The 13,301-nt window shown below is 42.8% G+C and overlaps 1 protein-coding gene across 2 annotated transcripts in view; it reads left to right on the top strand.

The window, feature by feature from the left end:
- The window catches only part of LOC124012097 (histone-lysine N-methyltransferase 2B-like), a 67,907-nt gene that overhangs the window by 32,959 nt on the left and 21,647 nt on the right, over positions 1–13,301 (top strand). For both annotated transcript variants that reach the window (XM_046325507.1, XM_046325505.1), the window contains exons 19-22: positions 1,438–1,548; positions 1,795–1,871; positions 9,700–9,884; positions 11,467–11,564. In XM_046325507.1, the coding sequence (XP_046181463.1) occupies positions 1,438–1,548; positions 1,795–1,871; positions 9,700–9,884; positions 11,467–11,564 (471 nt within the window). The remainder of the gene's footprint in view (positions 1–1,437; positions 1,549–1,794; positions 1,872–9,699; positions 9,885–11,466; positions 11,565–13,301) is intronic.

Raw genomic sequence — 13,301 nt, 5'->3', positions numbered from 1 at the left:
CGATAGCATCAATGTCTTCCTCTTGCAGGAACTGCTGACACACTCCAGCCACATGAGGTCTAGCATTGTCTTGCATTAGGAGGAACCCAGGGCCAACCACACCAGCATATGGTCTCACAAAGGGTCTGAGGATCTCATCTCTGTACCTAATGGCAGTCAGGCTACATCTGGCGAGCACATGGAGGGCTGTGCGGCCCCCCAAAGAAATGCCACCCCACACCATGACTGACCCACCGCCAAACCGGTCATGCTGGAGGATGTTGCAGGCAGCAGAACGTTCTCCAGACTGTCACGTCTGTCACGTGCTCAGTGTGAACCTGCTTTCATCTGTGAAGAGCACAGGGCGCCAGTGGCGAATTTTCCAATCTTGGTGTTCTCTGGCAAATGCCAAACGTCCTGCACGGTGTTGGGTTGTAAGCACAACCCCCACCTGTGGACGTCGGGCCCTCATACCACCCTCATGGGGTCTGTTTCTGACCATTTGAGCAGACACATGCACATTTTGTGGCCTGCTGGAGGTCATTTTGTAGGGCTTCTCCATGCACAAAGGCGGAGGTAGCGGTCCTGCTGCTGGGTTGTTGCCCTCCTACGGCCTCCTCCACGTCTCCTGATGTACTGGCCTGTGTCCTGGTAGCGCCTCCATGCTCTGGACACTATGCTGACAGACATAGCAAACCTTCTTGCCACAGCTCGCACTGGTGTGCCATCCTGGATGAGCTGCACTACCTGAGCCACTTGTGTGGGTTGTAGACTCAGTCTCATGCTACCACTAGAGTGAAAGCACCGCCAGCATTCAAAAGTGACCAAAACATCAGTCAGAAAGCATAGGAACTGAGAAGTGGTCTGTGGTCACCACCTGCAGAACCACTCCTTTATTGGGGGTGTCTTGCTAATTGCCTATAATTTCCACCTGTTGTCTATTCCATTTGCACAACAGCATGTGAAATTTATTGTCAATCAGTGTTGCTTCCTAAGTGGACAGTTTGATTTCACAGAAGTGTGATTGACTTGGAGTTACACTGTGTTTAAGTGTTCCCTTTATTAAGCCTGGCTCACCTTGGCATCCATGAATACACACCACTGCATCCATCTCCTAAACTTGACACCGTATTTCCTTTTCTTTTGCACCTCAGTAGCTCTACTTGCACATCATCATCTGCACATCTATCACTCCAGTGTTAATGCTAAATTGTAATTATTTCACTTCTATGGCCAATTTATTGCCTTACCTCCCTAATCTTACTACATTTGCACACACTGTACATAGACTTTTTCTATTGTGTTATTGACTGTACATTTGTGTTTAATTCTGTGTTTTTGTCGCGCTGCTTTGCTTTATCTTGGCCAGGTCGCAGTTGTAAATGAGAACTTGTTCTCAACTGGTTAAATAAAGGTGAAATAAAAAAAATCTATTTCCTGCTTTTGTCAACCAATCAGAAATCATTCCATGAGGATGTTGTCATGGTGATGAGGAAGTGGTTGAAGGAGGAGGAGTCTCTCCCTGAGGGCCTGAGTCCCACCTGTTTGGCCAGGTCTCACTACCTGAAGGTTAGTAGAAAGACCTTTCCTCCATTAATGCTATAGACATTGTTAGGGGCCATACTTGGCCAAATCATTATTGTTTGTTTGCCTATGTACTCAGACTAGTATTCAAAAAATTGATTTTCTGTTTTATTAATTTCTTCAATTAATAAAACCGCATAAAATTACTCTGAAAGTCTCTCTAGTGGAACTTTTGCTTATTGACTCCCCTTAATGATGTACAGAGATCACTCACAATATCTGTCCTTTCAGTTGCTGGAGGAGACTTTCAGTTGGTTTCATAGCCAAGATCAGAAAATGTGGGACCCACTCTCCAAAGATTTCCCAAGGTAAATGGATACGTTATGTGTACACAGTATGACTGTGTGTGTTATACATTTTGACCGACTTTCTTACATTTCCACCAAGACGTTAAGAGAATCTCCCTGAACAAATCCACTATGACAAGAAATAGTTTTTCCTACAGATAAAGCAAGCATATAATACTTGTTTTTAAAAGGCTAGCAAAGAATACTACTTTAATCCCCTAGAGTGGATGTCCGCACACCCATGGAAGTCTTATTAGCATAATATCCACATGGCCGATTTAATTTGGGCCAATTTAAAGTTTTCATAGCAATTGGCAATCGTCATTTTTGGATGACGATTATGACCGATTACATTGCAATCCAAGAGGAGACTGCGTGGCAGGCTGACCACATGTTACGTGAGGGCATCAAGGAGCCACGGTAAGGTGCTAGCTAGCATTAATCTCGTAAAAAAACAATCAATGTTAACATTATCACTAGTTAACTACACATGATTGATATTACTAGTTTAACTAGCTTGCCCTGCGTTGCATATAGTCAATGCGGTGCCTGTTAATTTATCATCAATCACAGCCTACTTACTCCAAACGGGTGATAATTTAACAAAAGCTCATTCGCGAAAAAAGCATAATCGTTGCACCAATGTACCTAACCATGAACAGCAATGCCTTTCTTAAAATCAATACACAGAAGTATATATTTTTAAACCTGCATATTTAAATTCATGTTAAGCAGGCAATATTAACCAGGCTAAATTGTGTCACTACTCTTGTGTTCAGTGCAAGCAGATATGGATATATGCAGCGGTTTGGGCTTCCTGGCTCATTGCGAAGATAATTTCTTCTTTACAAAGACCGTAATTAATTTGCCAGAATTTTACATAATTATGACAACATTGAAGGTTGTTTAATGTTACAGCAATATTTAGACGTTCGATAAAATACGCTAAAATGATCGCTAAAATCGCTAAAATGATCTTTTCCGGATTTGACCATATTAATGAACTAAGGCTTGTATTTCTGTGTGTTTATTTTATTATAATTAAGTCTATGATTTGATATTTGATCGAGCAGTCTGACTGAGCGCTGGTAGGCAGCAGCAGGCTCGTAAGCATTCATTCAAACGGCACTTTCCTGCGTTTGCCAGCAGCTCTTCGCAATGCTTGAAGCACAGCGCTGTTTATGACTTCAAGCCTATCAACTCCTGAGATTAGGTTGGCAATACTATAGTGCCTATAAGAACATCCAATAGTCAAAGGTATATGAAATACAAATGGTATAGAGAAATAGTCCTATAATTCCTATAATAACTAAAACCTAAAACTTCTTAACTGGGAATATTGAAGACTCATGCTAAAAGGTACCACCAGCTTTCGTATGTTCTCATGTTCTGAGCAAGGCGCATATTGCACTTTAACTTTCTTCTTCAAATTGAACATGTTTCATTATTTATTTGAGGCTAAATTGATTTTATTTATGTATTACATTAAGTTAAAATAAGTGTTATTCCAGTAATTGTCATATATATATATAGTATGCAACTTTTGTAGGCCAAACTGTTCGGACACGACAGACGACTTTGTGAGAAGACCGATTTTTGGGATGTCTCGACCGATTATGATTTTTCAACGCCAATAACGATAATTTGAAGACCAAAAAAAGCCTAAACAGGCTATATATATATATATACATTTACATTTACATTTAAGTCATTTAGCAGACGCTCTTATCCAGAGCGACTTACAAATTGGTGCATTCACCTTATGACATCCAGTGGAACAGCCACTTTACAATAGTGCATCTACATATTTTAAGGGGGGGGTGAGAAGGATTACTTTATCCTATCCTAGGTATTCCTTAAAGAGGTGGGGTTTCAGGTGTCTCCGGAAGGTGGTGATTGATTCCGCTGTCCTGGCGTCGTGAGGGAGTTTGTTCCACCATTGGGGAGCCAGAGCAGCGAACAGTTTTGACTGGGCTGAGCGGGAACTGTACTTCCTCAGTGGTAGGGAGGCGAGCAGGCCAGAGGTGGATGAACGCAGTGCCCTTATTTGGGTGTAGGGCCTGATCAGAGCCTGGAGGTACTGAGGTGCCGTTCCCCTCACAGCTCCGTAGGCAAGCACCATGGTCTTGTAGCGGATGCGAGCTTCAACTGGAAGCCAGTGGAGAGAGTGGAGGAGCGGGGTGACGTGAGAGAACTTGGGAAGGTTGAACACCAGACGGGCTGCGGCGTTCTGGATGAGTTGTAGGGGTTTAATGGCACAGGCAGGGAGCCCAGCCAACAGCGAGTTGCAGTAATCCAGACGGGAGATGACAAGTGCCTGGATTAGGACCTGTGCCGCTTCCTGTGTGAGGCAGGGTCGTACTCTGCGGATGTTGTAGAGCATGAACCTACAGGAACGGGCCACCGCCTTGATGTTAGTTGAGAACGACAGGGTGTTGTCCAGGATCACGCCAAGGTTCTTAGCGCTCTGGGAGGAGGACACAATGGAGTTGTCAACCGTGATGGCGAGATCATGGAACGGGCAGTCCTTCCCCGGGAGGAAGAGCAGCTCCGTCTTGCCGAAGTTCAGCTTGAGGTGGTGATCCGTCATCCACACTGATATGTCTGCCAGACATGCAGAGATGCGATGCGATTATATTATATATATATATATATATAGCCTGTTTAGGCTTTTTTTGGTCTTCAAATTATCGTTATTGGCGTTGAAAAATCATAATCGGTCGACCTCTAGTTTAAGCTACAGATGTTTTTTTTGTTGCATTGTATACGTCTCAATCCACCGCATGCGCCAATGTCGCAGCTGCAGAGTTTGTCAGACCATGAGACATCCCAAAAATCGGTCTTCTCACAAAGTCGTCTGTCGTGTCCGAACAGTTTGGCCTACAAAAGTATTGTGACCATGGAGAGATGACTCTCACAAACACAATGGTATTCATCTTTGGCTGTCTGGGCGTCAGACGAGTCCTATCTGCCAACTTCTGTCTGTAGCGTCCCAACAGTTTGGGCTACACACTAATAATACCCCTTGTGGAAAGGTGAGACTCTCTAGAACACGTACATGTTGTGTTGCTCTAGGACGCCCACAGGCCTTGCAAGACTCATCTGAAGCTCCCCCGTACCAGTTGATTTTGTTATTTTTATGGAAGCGATTTCTAAACTCCTGAAGGTACCACGTTCATCTGTACAAACAATAGTATGCAATTATAAACACCATGCGACCACGCAGCCGTCATACCGCTTAGGAAGGTGACGCGTTCTGTCTCCTAGAGATGAACGTACTTTGGTGCGAAAAGTGCAAATCAATCCCAGAACAACAGCAAAGGACCTTGTGAAGATGCTAGAGGAAACGGGTACAAACGTATCTATATCCACAGTAAAATGAGTCCTATATCAACATAACCTGAAAGGCCGCTCAGCAAGGAGAAAGTCACTGCTCCAGAACCGCCATAAAAAAGCCAGGCTACAGTTTGCAATTACACATGGGGACAAAGATTGTACTTTTTGGAGAAATGTCCTCTGGTCTGATGAAACAAAAATAGAACTGTTTGGCCATAATGACCACCGTTATGTTTTGTGGAAAAGGGGGAGGCTTGCAAGCTGAAGAACACCATCCCAACCGTGAAGCATGGTGGTGGCAGCATCATGTTGTGGGGATGCTTTGCTGCAGGAGGGACTGGTGCATGTCTCAAAATAGATGGCATCACGAGGAAGAAAATTATGTGGATATATTGAAGCAACATCTCAACACAGTCAGGAAGTTGAAGCTTGGTCGCAAATCGGTCTTCCAAATCGTCAATGACCCCAAGCATGTGTGGCAAAATGGCTTAAGGACAACAAAATCAAGGTATTGGAGTGGCCATCACAAAGCCCTGACATCAATCCTTTAGAAAATCTGTGGGCAGAACTGAAAAAGCATATGTGAACAAGGAGGCCTTACAAACCTGACTCAGTTACACCAGCTCTGTCAGGAGGAATGGGCCAAAATTCACCCAACTTATTGTGGGAAGCTTGTGGAAGGCTACCGCAAACGTTTGACCCAAGTTAAACAATTTAAAGGCAATGCTACCAAATACTAATTGCGTGTATGTAAACTTCTAACACACTGGGAATGTGGTGAAAGAAATAAAAGCTGAAATAAACAATTCTCTCTACTATTATTCTGACACTTCAGTCTTAAAATACGGTGGTGATCCTAACTGACCCAAGACAGAAAATCTTTACTAGGATTAAATGTCATGAATTGTGAAACTGAGTTTAAATGTATTTGGCTGAGGTGTATGTAAACTTCCGACTTCAACTGTGTATATGCAGAATGTGTGTGTGTGGTGTGTGTGTGTGTGTGTGTGTGTGTGTGTGTATAACACTGTTTACTGCCAAAAATAAGGGGTCAAGTACATGTAATAAAAAATAGTTTCCTGATCTTATACTGTATCACTCAGATATACGGTGCAGTCAAAGTATTCAGGCCTCTTCACTTTTTCCACATTTTGTTACGTTGCAACCTTATTCTAAATGTATATTTGAATTGAGACTCAAATTTGAGCTCAGGTGCATCCTGTTAACATTGCGCATCCTTGAGATGTTTCTACAAGGTCCCCAAGAACACAGCGGTCCCCAAGAAGACTGAAGGTCCTCAAGAACACAGCGGCCTCCATCATTCTTAAATGGAATAAGTTTGGATCCACCAAGACTCTTCCTGGAGCTGGCTGCAGTGCCAAGCTGAGCAATCGGTGGAGAAGGGCGTTGGTTATGAAGGTTACCAAGAAGCTGATGGTCACTCTGACAATGCTTCCGGAGTTCCTCTGTGGAGATGGTTGTGCTTCTGGAAGGTGCTCCCATCTCTGCAACACTCCACCAGTCAGGCCTTTATGATTGTGGCCAGACAGAATCCCCCACAAAATAAAAGGCACATGACAGACCGTTTGGAGTTTGCCAAGATGCACCTAAAGGACTCTTAGATTCTTTGGTCTGGTGTAAGCAAGATTGAACTCTTTGTCCTGAATGCCAAGGGTCATGTCTGGATGAAACCAGGAAAACCTGGCAGCATCCCTACTGTGAAGCATGGTGGTGGCAGAATCATGCTGTGGGGATGCTTTTTAGTAGCAAGGACTAGGAGACTAGTCAGGATCGAGGGAAAGATGAACTGAGCAAAGGACAGAGATCCTTGATGAAAACATGCTCCAGAGCGCTCAGTACCTCAGACTGGGGTGAAGTTTCACCTTCCAACAGGACAACATCCCTAAGCACACAGCCAAGACAACGCAGGAGTGGCTTTGTGACTCTGAAGTCTCTAAATGTCCTTGAGTTGCCCAGCCAGAGCCTGGACTTGAATCCGATCAAACATCTCCGGAGAGACCTGAAAATAGCTGTGCAGCGATGCTTCCCATCCAACCTGACAGCGCTTGAGAGGATCTGCAGAGAAGAATGGGAGAAACTTCCCAAATACTGGTGTGCCAAGCTTATAGCGTATATCCAAGACTCTAGGCTGTCATCACTGCCAAAAGTGCTTCAACAAAGTACTGAGTAAAGGCTCTAAATAGTTATGCAAATGTGACTTTAACTTATAATTTTTTTTAAACCTGTTTTTGCTTGTCATTATGCTGTGTGTGTGTGTGTTTCTTATTTTGTCTGAATACTTTATGAATTTATTTAACCTTTATTTAGAATGTATGCACACATGACTGTAAGTCGCTTTGGATAAAAGCGTCTGCTAAATGGCATATATATATTATTATTATTATTTAACCAGGAAGGGCTCATTGAGATTTAAAATCTCTTTTTCAAGTGTCCTGGCCAAGATGGGCAACACCAAGTCATTACAATGACAGACAAACAACGTGAAAAATTACAAGTAATTTAGTAAAAACCATAGAATTCACAAGAGTGTTACAAAATCAAAAACAGCTACCGTAATTGCTGGACTATTAAGCGCACCTGAATATAAACCTCACCCACTGAATTATTCAAAAATATGTATTTTGTACATAAATACGCCACACATGTCTATAAGCCGCAGGTGCCTGCTGGTACATTAAATAAAAGTATACCGGTGACTGAGCCTACGAGTGACTAGAGAAGGCTAGCCAACCCTGTTATACAAATTGCAGTGGTGCGTAAGGGTTTTGCAGTTTAAAATAAATCTGAGTGCCATGGTAAAGGGTGTCAATTGATCTCAAACACTGAGCGGAAGCATTCATGTATAAAATATCCCCATAGTCTCGTCTATGAATGCACTGTATAACAGAACTAGGACTATTTGTTGTTCCATGTAGTGTATTAAAGTTACTCAATGCGCTTGTATGGGCTAATAGCATTAAGGCCAAATAGAATGTTTAATTAAATAATTGTTTCATATATTTCTTTGATACTTCAGGGGGTCTTACAATTCCAAATCAAGTAGCAAAATGATCCTAGGTATGACCTAATTGAAACAATTCCAGATACAAAGTATGTTGACGCCCCTTCAAATGTATGGATTTGTCTATTTCAGCCACACCTGCTACTGACGTGTAAAATCGAGCACACAGACATGCAATTGCCATAGACAAACATTGGCAGTAGAATGGCCTTCTGAAGAGTTCAGTGACTTTCAATGTGGCACCGTCATAGGATGCCACCTTGCCAACAAATCATTTCAGAGAATGCTTCCTGCCCCAATACATGGTGCCAACTGTGAAGTTTGGAGGAGGAGGAATAATGGTCTGGGACTGTTTTTTCATGGTTCAGGCCCCTTAGTTCCAGTGAAGGGAAATCATAACGCTACAGCATACAATGACATTCTAGATGATACTGTGCTTCTAACTTTGTGACAGCAGTTTGGTGAAGGCCATTTCTTGTTTCAGCATGACAATGCCCCCGTGTACAAAGTCCGGTCCTTACAGAAAATTATTTGTGTGGAAGAACTTCAAAGGCCTGCACAGATCCCTGACCTCAGCCCCCCTTTGAACACCTTTGGGATGAATTGGAATTGCCCAACCTCACTAATGCCTTTGTGACTGAATGGAATCAAGTCTCCGCTGCAATGTTCCCAACATCTAGTGGAAAGCCTTCCCATAAGAGTGTTATATCAGCAATGTTCCCAACATCTAGTGGAAAGCCTTCCTATAAGATTGTTATAGCAGCAAGGGGGGACCAACTTCATATTAATGCTCATGATTTTGGAGTGAGATGTTTGACTAGCAGGTGTCCACATATTTCTGGTCATGTAGTGTAGCTTAGTGGGAGCCCCCCCCTCACTCTTCAGGCTTAGACTGTTTAGTGCCAAAAATAAGGGGTTAAATACAAATGTTTCCTGATCTTTCTTAAATCGCATATTTTTTTTTAATATTTAAAATTATTTAACCTTTTATTTAACTAGGCAAGTCAGTTAAGAACAAATTCTTATTTACAATGACTGCCGACACCGGCCAAACCCGGATGACGCTGGGCCAATTGAGCCACCCTATGGGACTCCCAATCACGGCCGGTTATGATACAGCCTGGATTCGAACCAGGGTGTCTGTAATGACGCCTCTAGTACTGAGACGCAGTGCTTTAGATATAGCATACACTTCCAAACAAACTTCCTTTTTAGAATATATTTTTGTGTGTGGGTGTGGATAGACTACTGAATCTGTTATTCGTTGTATGTGCTAATAGGAGTAAGGCAAAATACTATTTTTCTGATATATGTTTGCTACTTAAAGGGATTGTAAAATTCCAAATCAAATAGCTAAATGATCCTTGGTATGACCTTAAAACAATTTCATATAGTTTGCAGCAACCCCCTCACCCCCTTCCCCTGACTTAGACAGGACTTATGGGTTAAAAATCTCTGTTGCTGAGCAAGTCTCCCCCTCTTCTGTCTCAGTGGTATGCTCCCCGAGGCAGTTCTTCCTCCATCTATGGAGCACAGCTATGCACAGTGGCTGGAGAGGACGTACCAAGTTACCAGTGGTTCAGGCTTTCTCCAGCAGGGGAACAGCGTCCCTCCCCCATCCTCAGGTACCACCCATCAGCCCTGGGCGCTGGAGGTCCTCCCACTCAAATCCCAAGGTATGTAGTCTATGGCTGTTTCCTAAATAGGGAGTCTGGTCATATGTATAGGGCTATGGTCAACTGTAGCGCACTACACAGCTCTGTCAATGAAGAGACCACTGCAAAATTATCCGTTTCTCTGGTTTGACTATTTATAGGTACTTGTTTAGGTTAAATTCACATTTTTAGTTTTATTCTATAAATTACTGACAACATTTCTCCCAAATTCCAAATATAAATATTGTCATTTAGAGCATTTATTTGCAGAAAATGACAACTGGTCAAAATAACAAAAAAGATGCAGTGTTGTCAGATCTCAAATAATGCAAAGAAAATAAGTTAGTATTCATTATGTATGTTTCAACTTAGGAAATCAATATTTGGTGGAATATCTCTGATTTTCAATCACAGCTTTCATGCATCTTGGCAGTCTTTCACATTGATGTTAGGTCACTTTATGCCACTCCTGCCACAAAAATCTAAGCAGCTCGGCTTTGTTTGATGGCTTGTAACCATCCATCTTCCTCTTGATCACATTCCAGAGGTTTTCAATGGGGTTCAGGTCTGGAGATTGGGCTGGCCATGACAGGGTCTTGATCTGGTGGTCCTCCATCCACACCTTGATTGACCTGGCTGTGTGGCATGGAGCATTGTCCGGCTGGAAAAACCAATCCTCAGAGTTGGGGAACATTGTCAGACCAGAAAGGAAGTTTTATTCCAGGACAACCTTGTACGTGGCTTGATTCATGCTTCCTTCACAAAGACAAATCTGCCCAAATCAAGCCTTGCTGAGCACCCCCAGTTCATCACCGATCCTCCACCAAATTTCCATTGTACGTGGCTAGTTGGCATTTCCAGGTCTCGCAACCACTGTGAAATTTGGTGGAGGATCGGAAGGCTGGAATCAGGCAGACGTCTTTGTAAAGTACACATGAATCAAGCCACGTACAGTGTTGTCCTGGAAGAAAACTTGCTTCTTTCTACTCTGGCAATGTTCCCCAAGTCTGAGGATTGGTTTTTCCAGCAAGGACAATGCTCCATGCCAAGACGCATGAAAGCTGTGATGGACAATCAGGGTTATTCCACCAAATATTGATTTCTGAATACTTCCTAAGTTTAAACAACACGATACTAGTGTTTTAACGAATATGAACTCATTTTCTTTGCATTATTTGAGGTCTGACAACACTGCATCTTTTTGTTATTTTGGCCAGCTGTCATTTCCTGCAAATAAATGCTCTAAATTATCTAAAAATGTTAATTTGGAATTTGGGAGAAATGTTGCCAGTAGTTCATAGAATAAAAACCAAAATGTTAATTTTACCCAGACACATACCTATAAATAGTAAAACCAGAGAAACTGCTAATTTTACAGTGGTCTCTTCATTTTTTCCCAGAGCTGTGTTAGGAATAGGGTGCCATTTGGGACAAAGCTTATGTCCTAGTCTTAAAGCAGACATGTAACCCCATTCACCAGCACAAGAAGATCTTTGTTGTGTGTAAAGAAATTAAGTGCAATGACTGATTTTTGCATTTCCCTTGATCCGAACAATGTGAAAGGTCAATAAAATAATTAATGTGTTTGGTGTATCTTGTCTAGGTACAAATGGTGCTGTAACCGGGGCCCTGGAACTCGACCGGACCAAAGATGAGAGACAGTGTGCACTCTGCCAACAGTGTGGTGACGCCACACCCAACGTGAGTTCTTCTGCCCACCTCTGAACATATCCCACTCAGTATAACCAGATATCGTACATAGGTCATTCGGAAAGTTTTCAGACCTCTTAATATTTTGTTACGTTACAGCTTTATTCTAAAATGGATTTAAAAAGTATCATTAATCTGCACACACTACCAATAATTACAAAGCAAAAACAGGTTTTTAAAAATGAAATATCACAGTATTTAGACCCTTTACTCAGTAATTTGTTGAAGCACCTTTGGCAGAGATTACAGCCTTGAGTCTTCATGGGTATGACGCTACAATCTTGGCACACCTGTATTTGGGGAGTTTCTCTCATTCTCTGCAGATCCTCTCAAGCTCTGTCAGGCTGGGGAGCGTTGCTGCACAGCTATTTTCAGGTTTCTCCAGAGATGTTCGATCGGGTTCAAGTCCAGGCTCTAGCTGGGCCACTCAAGGACATGCAGAGACTTGTCCTGAAGCCACTCCTGCGTTGTCTTGGCTGTGTACTTAGGGTCGTTGTCCAGTTGAAAGGTGAACGTTCGTCTCAGTCAGGTCCTGAGTGCCCCGGAGAAGAGTTTTTCACGAATCGCTCTGTACTTTTCTCTGTTCATCTTTCCCTTGATCCTGACTAGTCTCCCATTCCCTGACACCGAAAAACATCCCAACAGCATGATGATGCTGCCATCACCATGCTTCACTGTAGGGATTGTGCCAGGTTTCTTCCAGACGTGTGATGCTTGGCATTCAGGCCAAGGAGTTCAATTTTGGTTTCATCAGACAAGAGAATCTTGTTTCTCATGGTCTGAGAGTCCTGAGGTGCCTTTTAGCAAACTCCAAGCGGGGTGTCATGTGCCTTTTTACTGAGGAGTGGCTTCTGTCTGGCCACTCTACTATAAAGGCCTGATTGGTGGAGTGCTGCAGAGATGGCTGTCCTACTGGAAGGTTCTCCCATCTCCATAGAAGAACTCTGCAGCTCTGTCAGAGTGACCATCAGGACCATGGTCACCTCCCTGACCAGGGTCCTTTTCCCCCGATTGCTCAGTTTCGAGTCTTATAGCAAAGTGTCTGAATACTTAGTTGAAGTCGGAAGTTTACATACACTTAGGTTGGAGTCATTACGACTCGTTTTTCAACCACTCCACAAATCTCTTGTTAACAAACTATAGTTTTGGCAAGTCGGTTAGGACATCTACTTTGTGCATGACACAAGTAATTTTCCCAACAATTGTTTACAGACAGATTATTTCACTTTTAATTCACTGTATCACAATTCCAGTGGGTCAGAAGTTTACATTCACTAAATTGACTGCCTTCAAACAGCTTGAGAAATTCCAGAAAATTATGTCATGTCTTTAGAAGCTTCTGATAGGCTAATTGACATCATTTGAGTCAATTGGAGGTGTACCTGTGGATGTATTTCAAGGCCTACAGTCAATCTCAGTGCCTCTTTGCTTGACATCATGGGAAAATCAAAAGAAACCAGCCCAGACCTCAGAAAAACAATTGTAGACCTCCACAAGTCTGGTTCATCCTTGGGAGCAATTTCCAAATGCCTGGAGGTACCACGTGCCCTATTGTTTGTACAGATATAAACACCCTGGGACAATGCAGCTGTCATAACACTCAGGAAGGAGACTCATTCTGTCTCCTAGAGATGAACATACTTTGGTGCAAAAAGTGCAAATCAATCCAGATCAACCGCAAAGGACCTTGTGAGGATGCTGGAGTAAACAGGTACAAAAGTATCTATA

Source organism: Oncorhynchus gorbuscha, linkage group LG24 (assembly GCF_021184085.1).
Source record: "Oncorhynchus gorbuscha isolate QuinsamMale2020 ecotype Even-year linkage group LG24, OgorEven_v1.0, whole genome shotgun sequence".
Taxonomy (NCBI): domain Eukaryota; kingdom Metazoa; phylum Chordata; class Actinopteri; order Salmoniformes; family Salmonidae; genus Oncorhynchus; species Oncorhynchus gorbuscha.
Note: the sequence above shows the minus strand (reverse complement) of the source record. Positions and strands in the feature narration are given on the sequence as shown.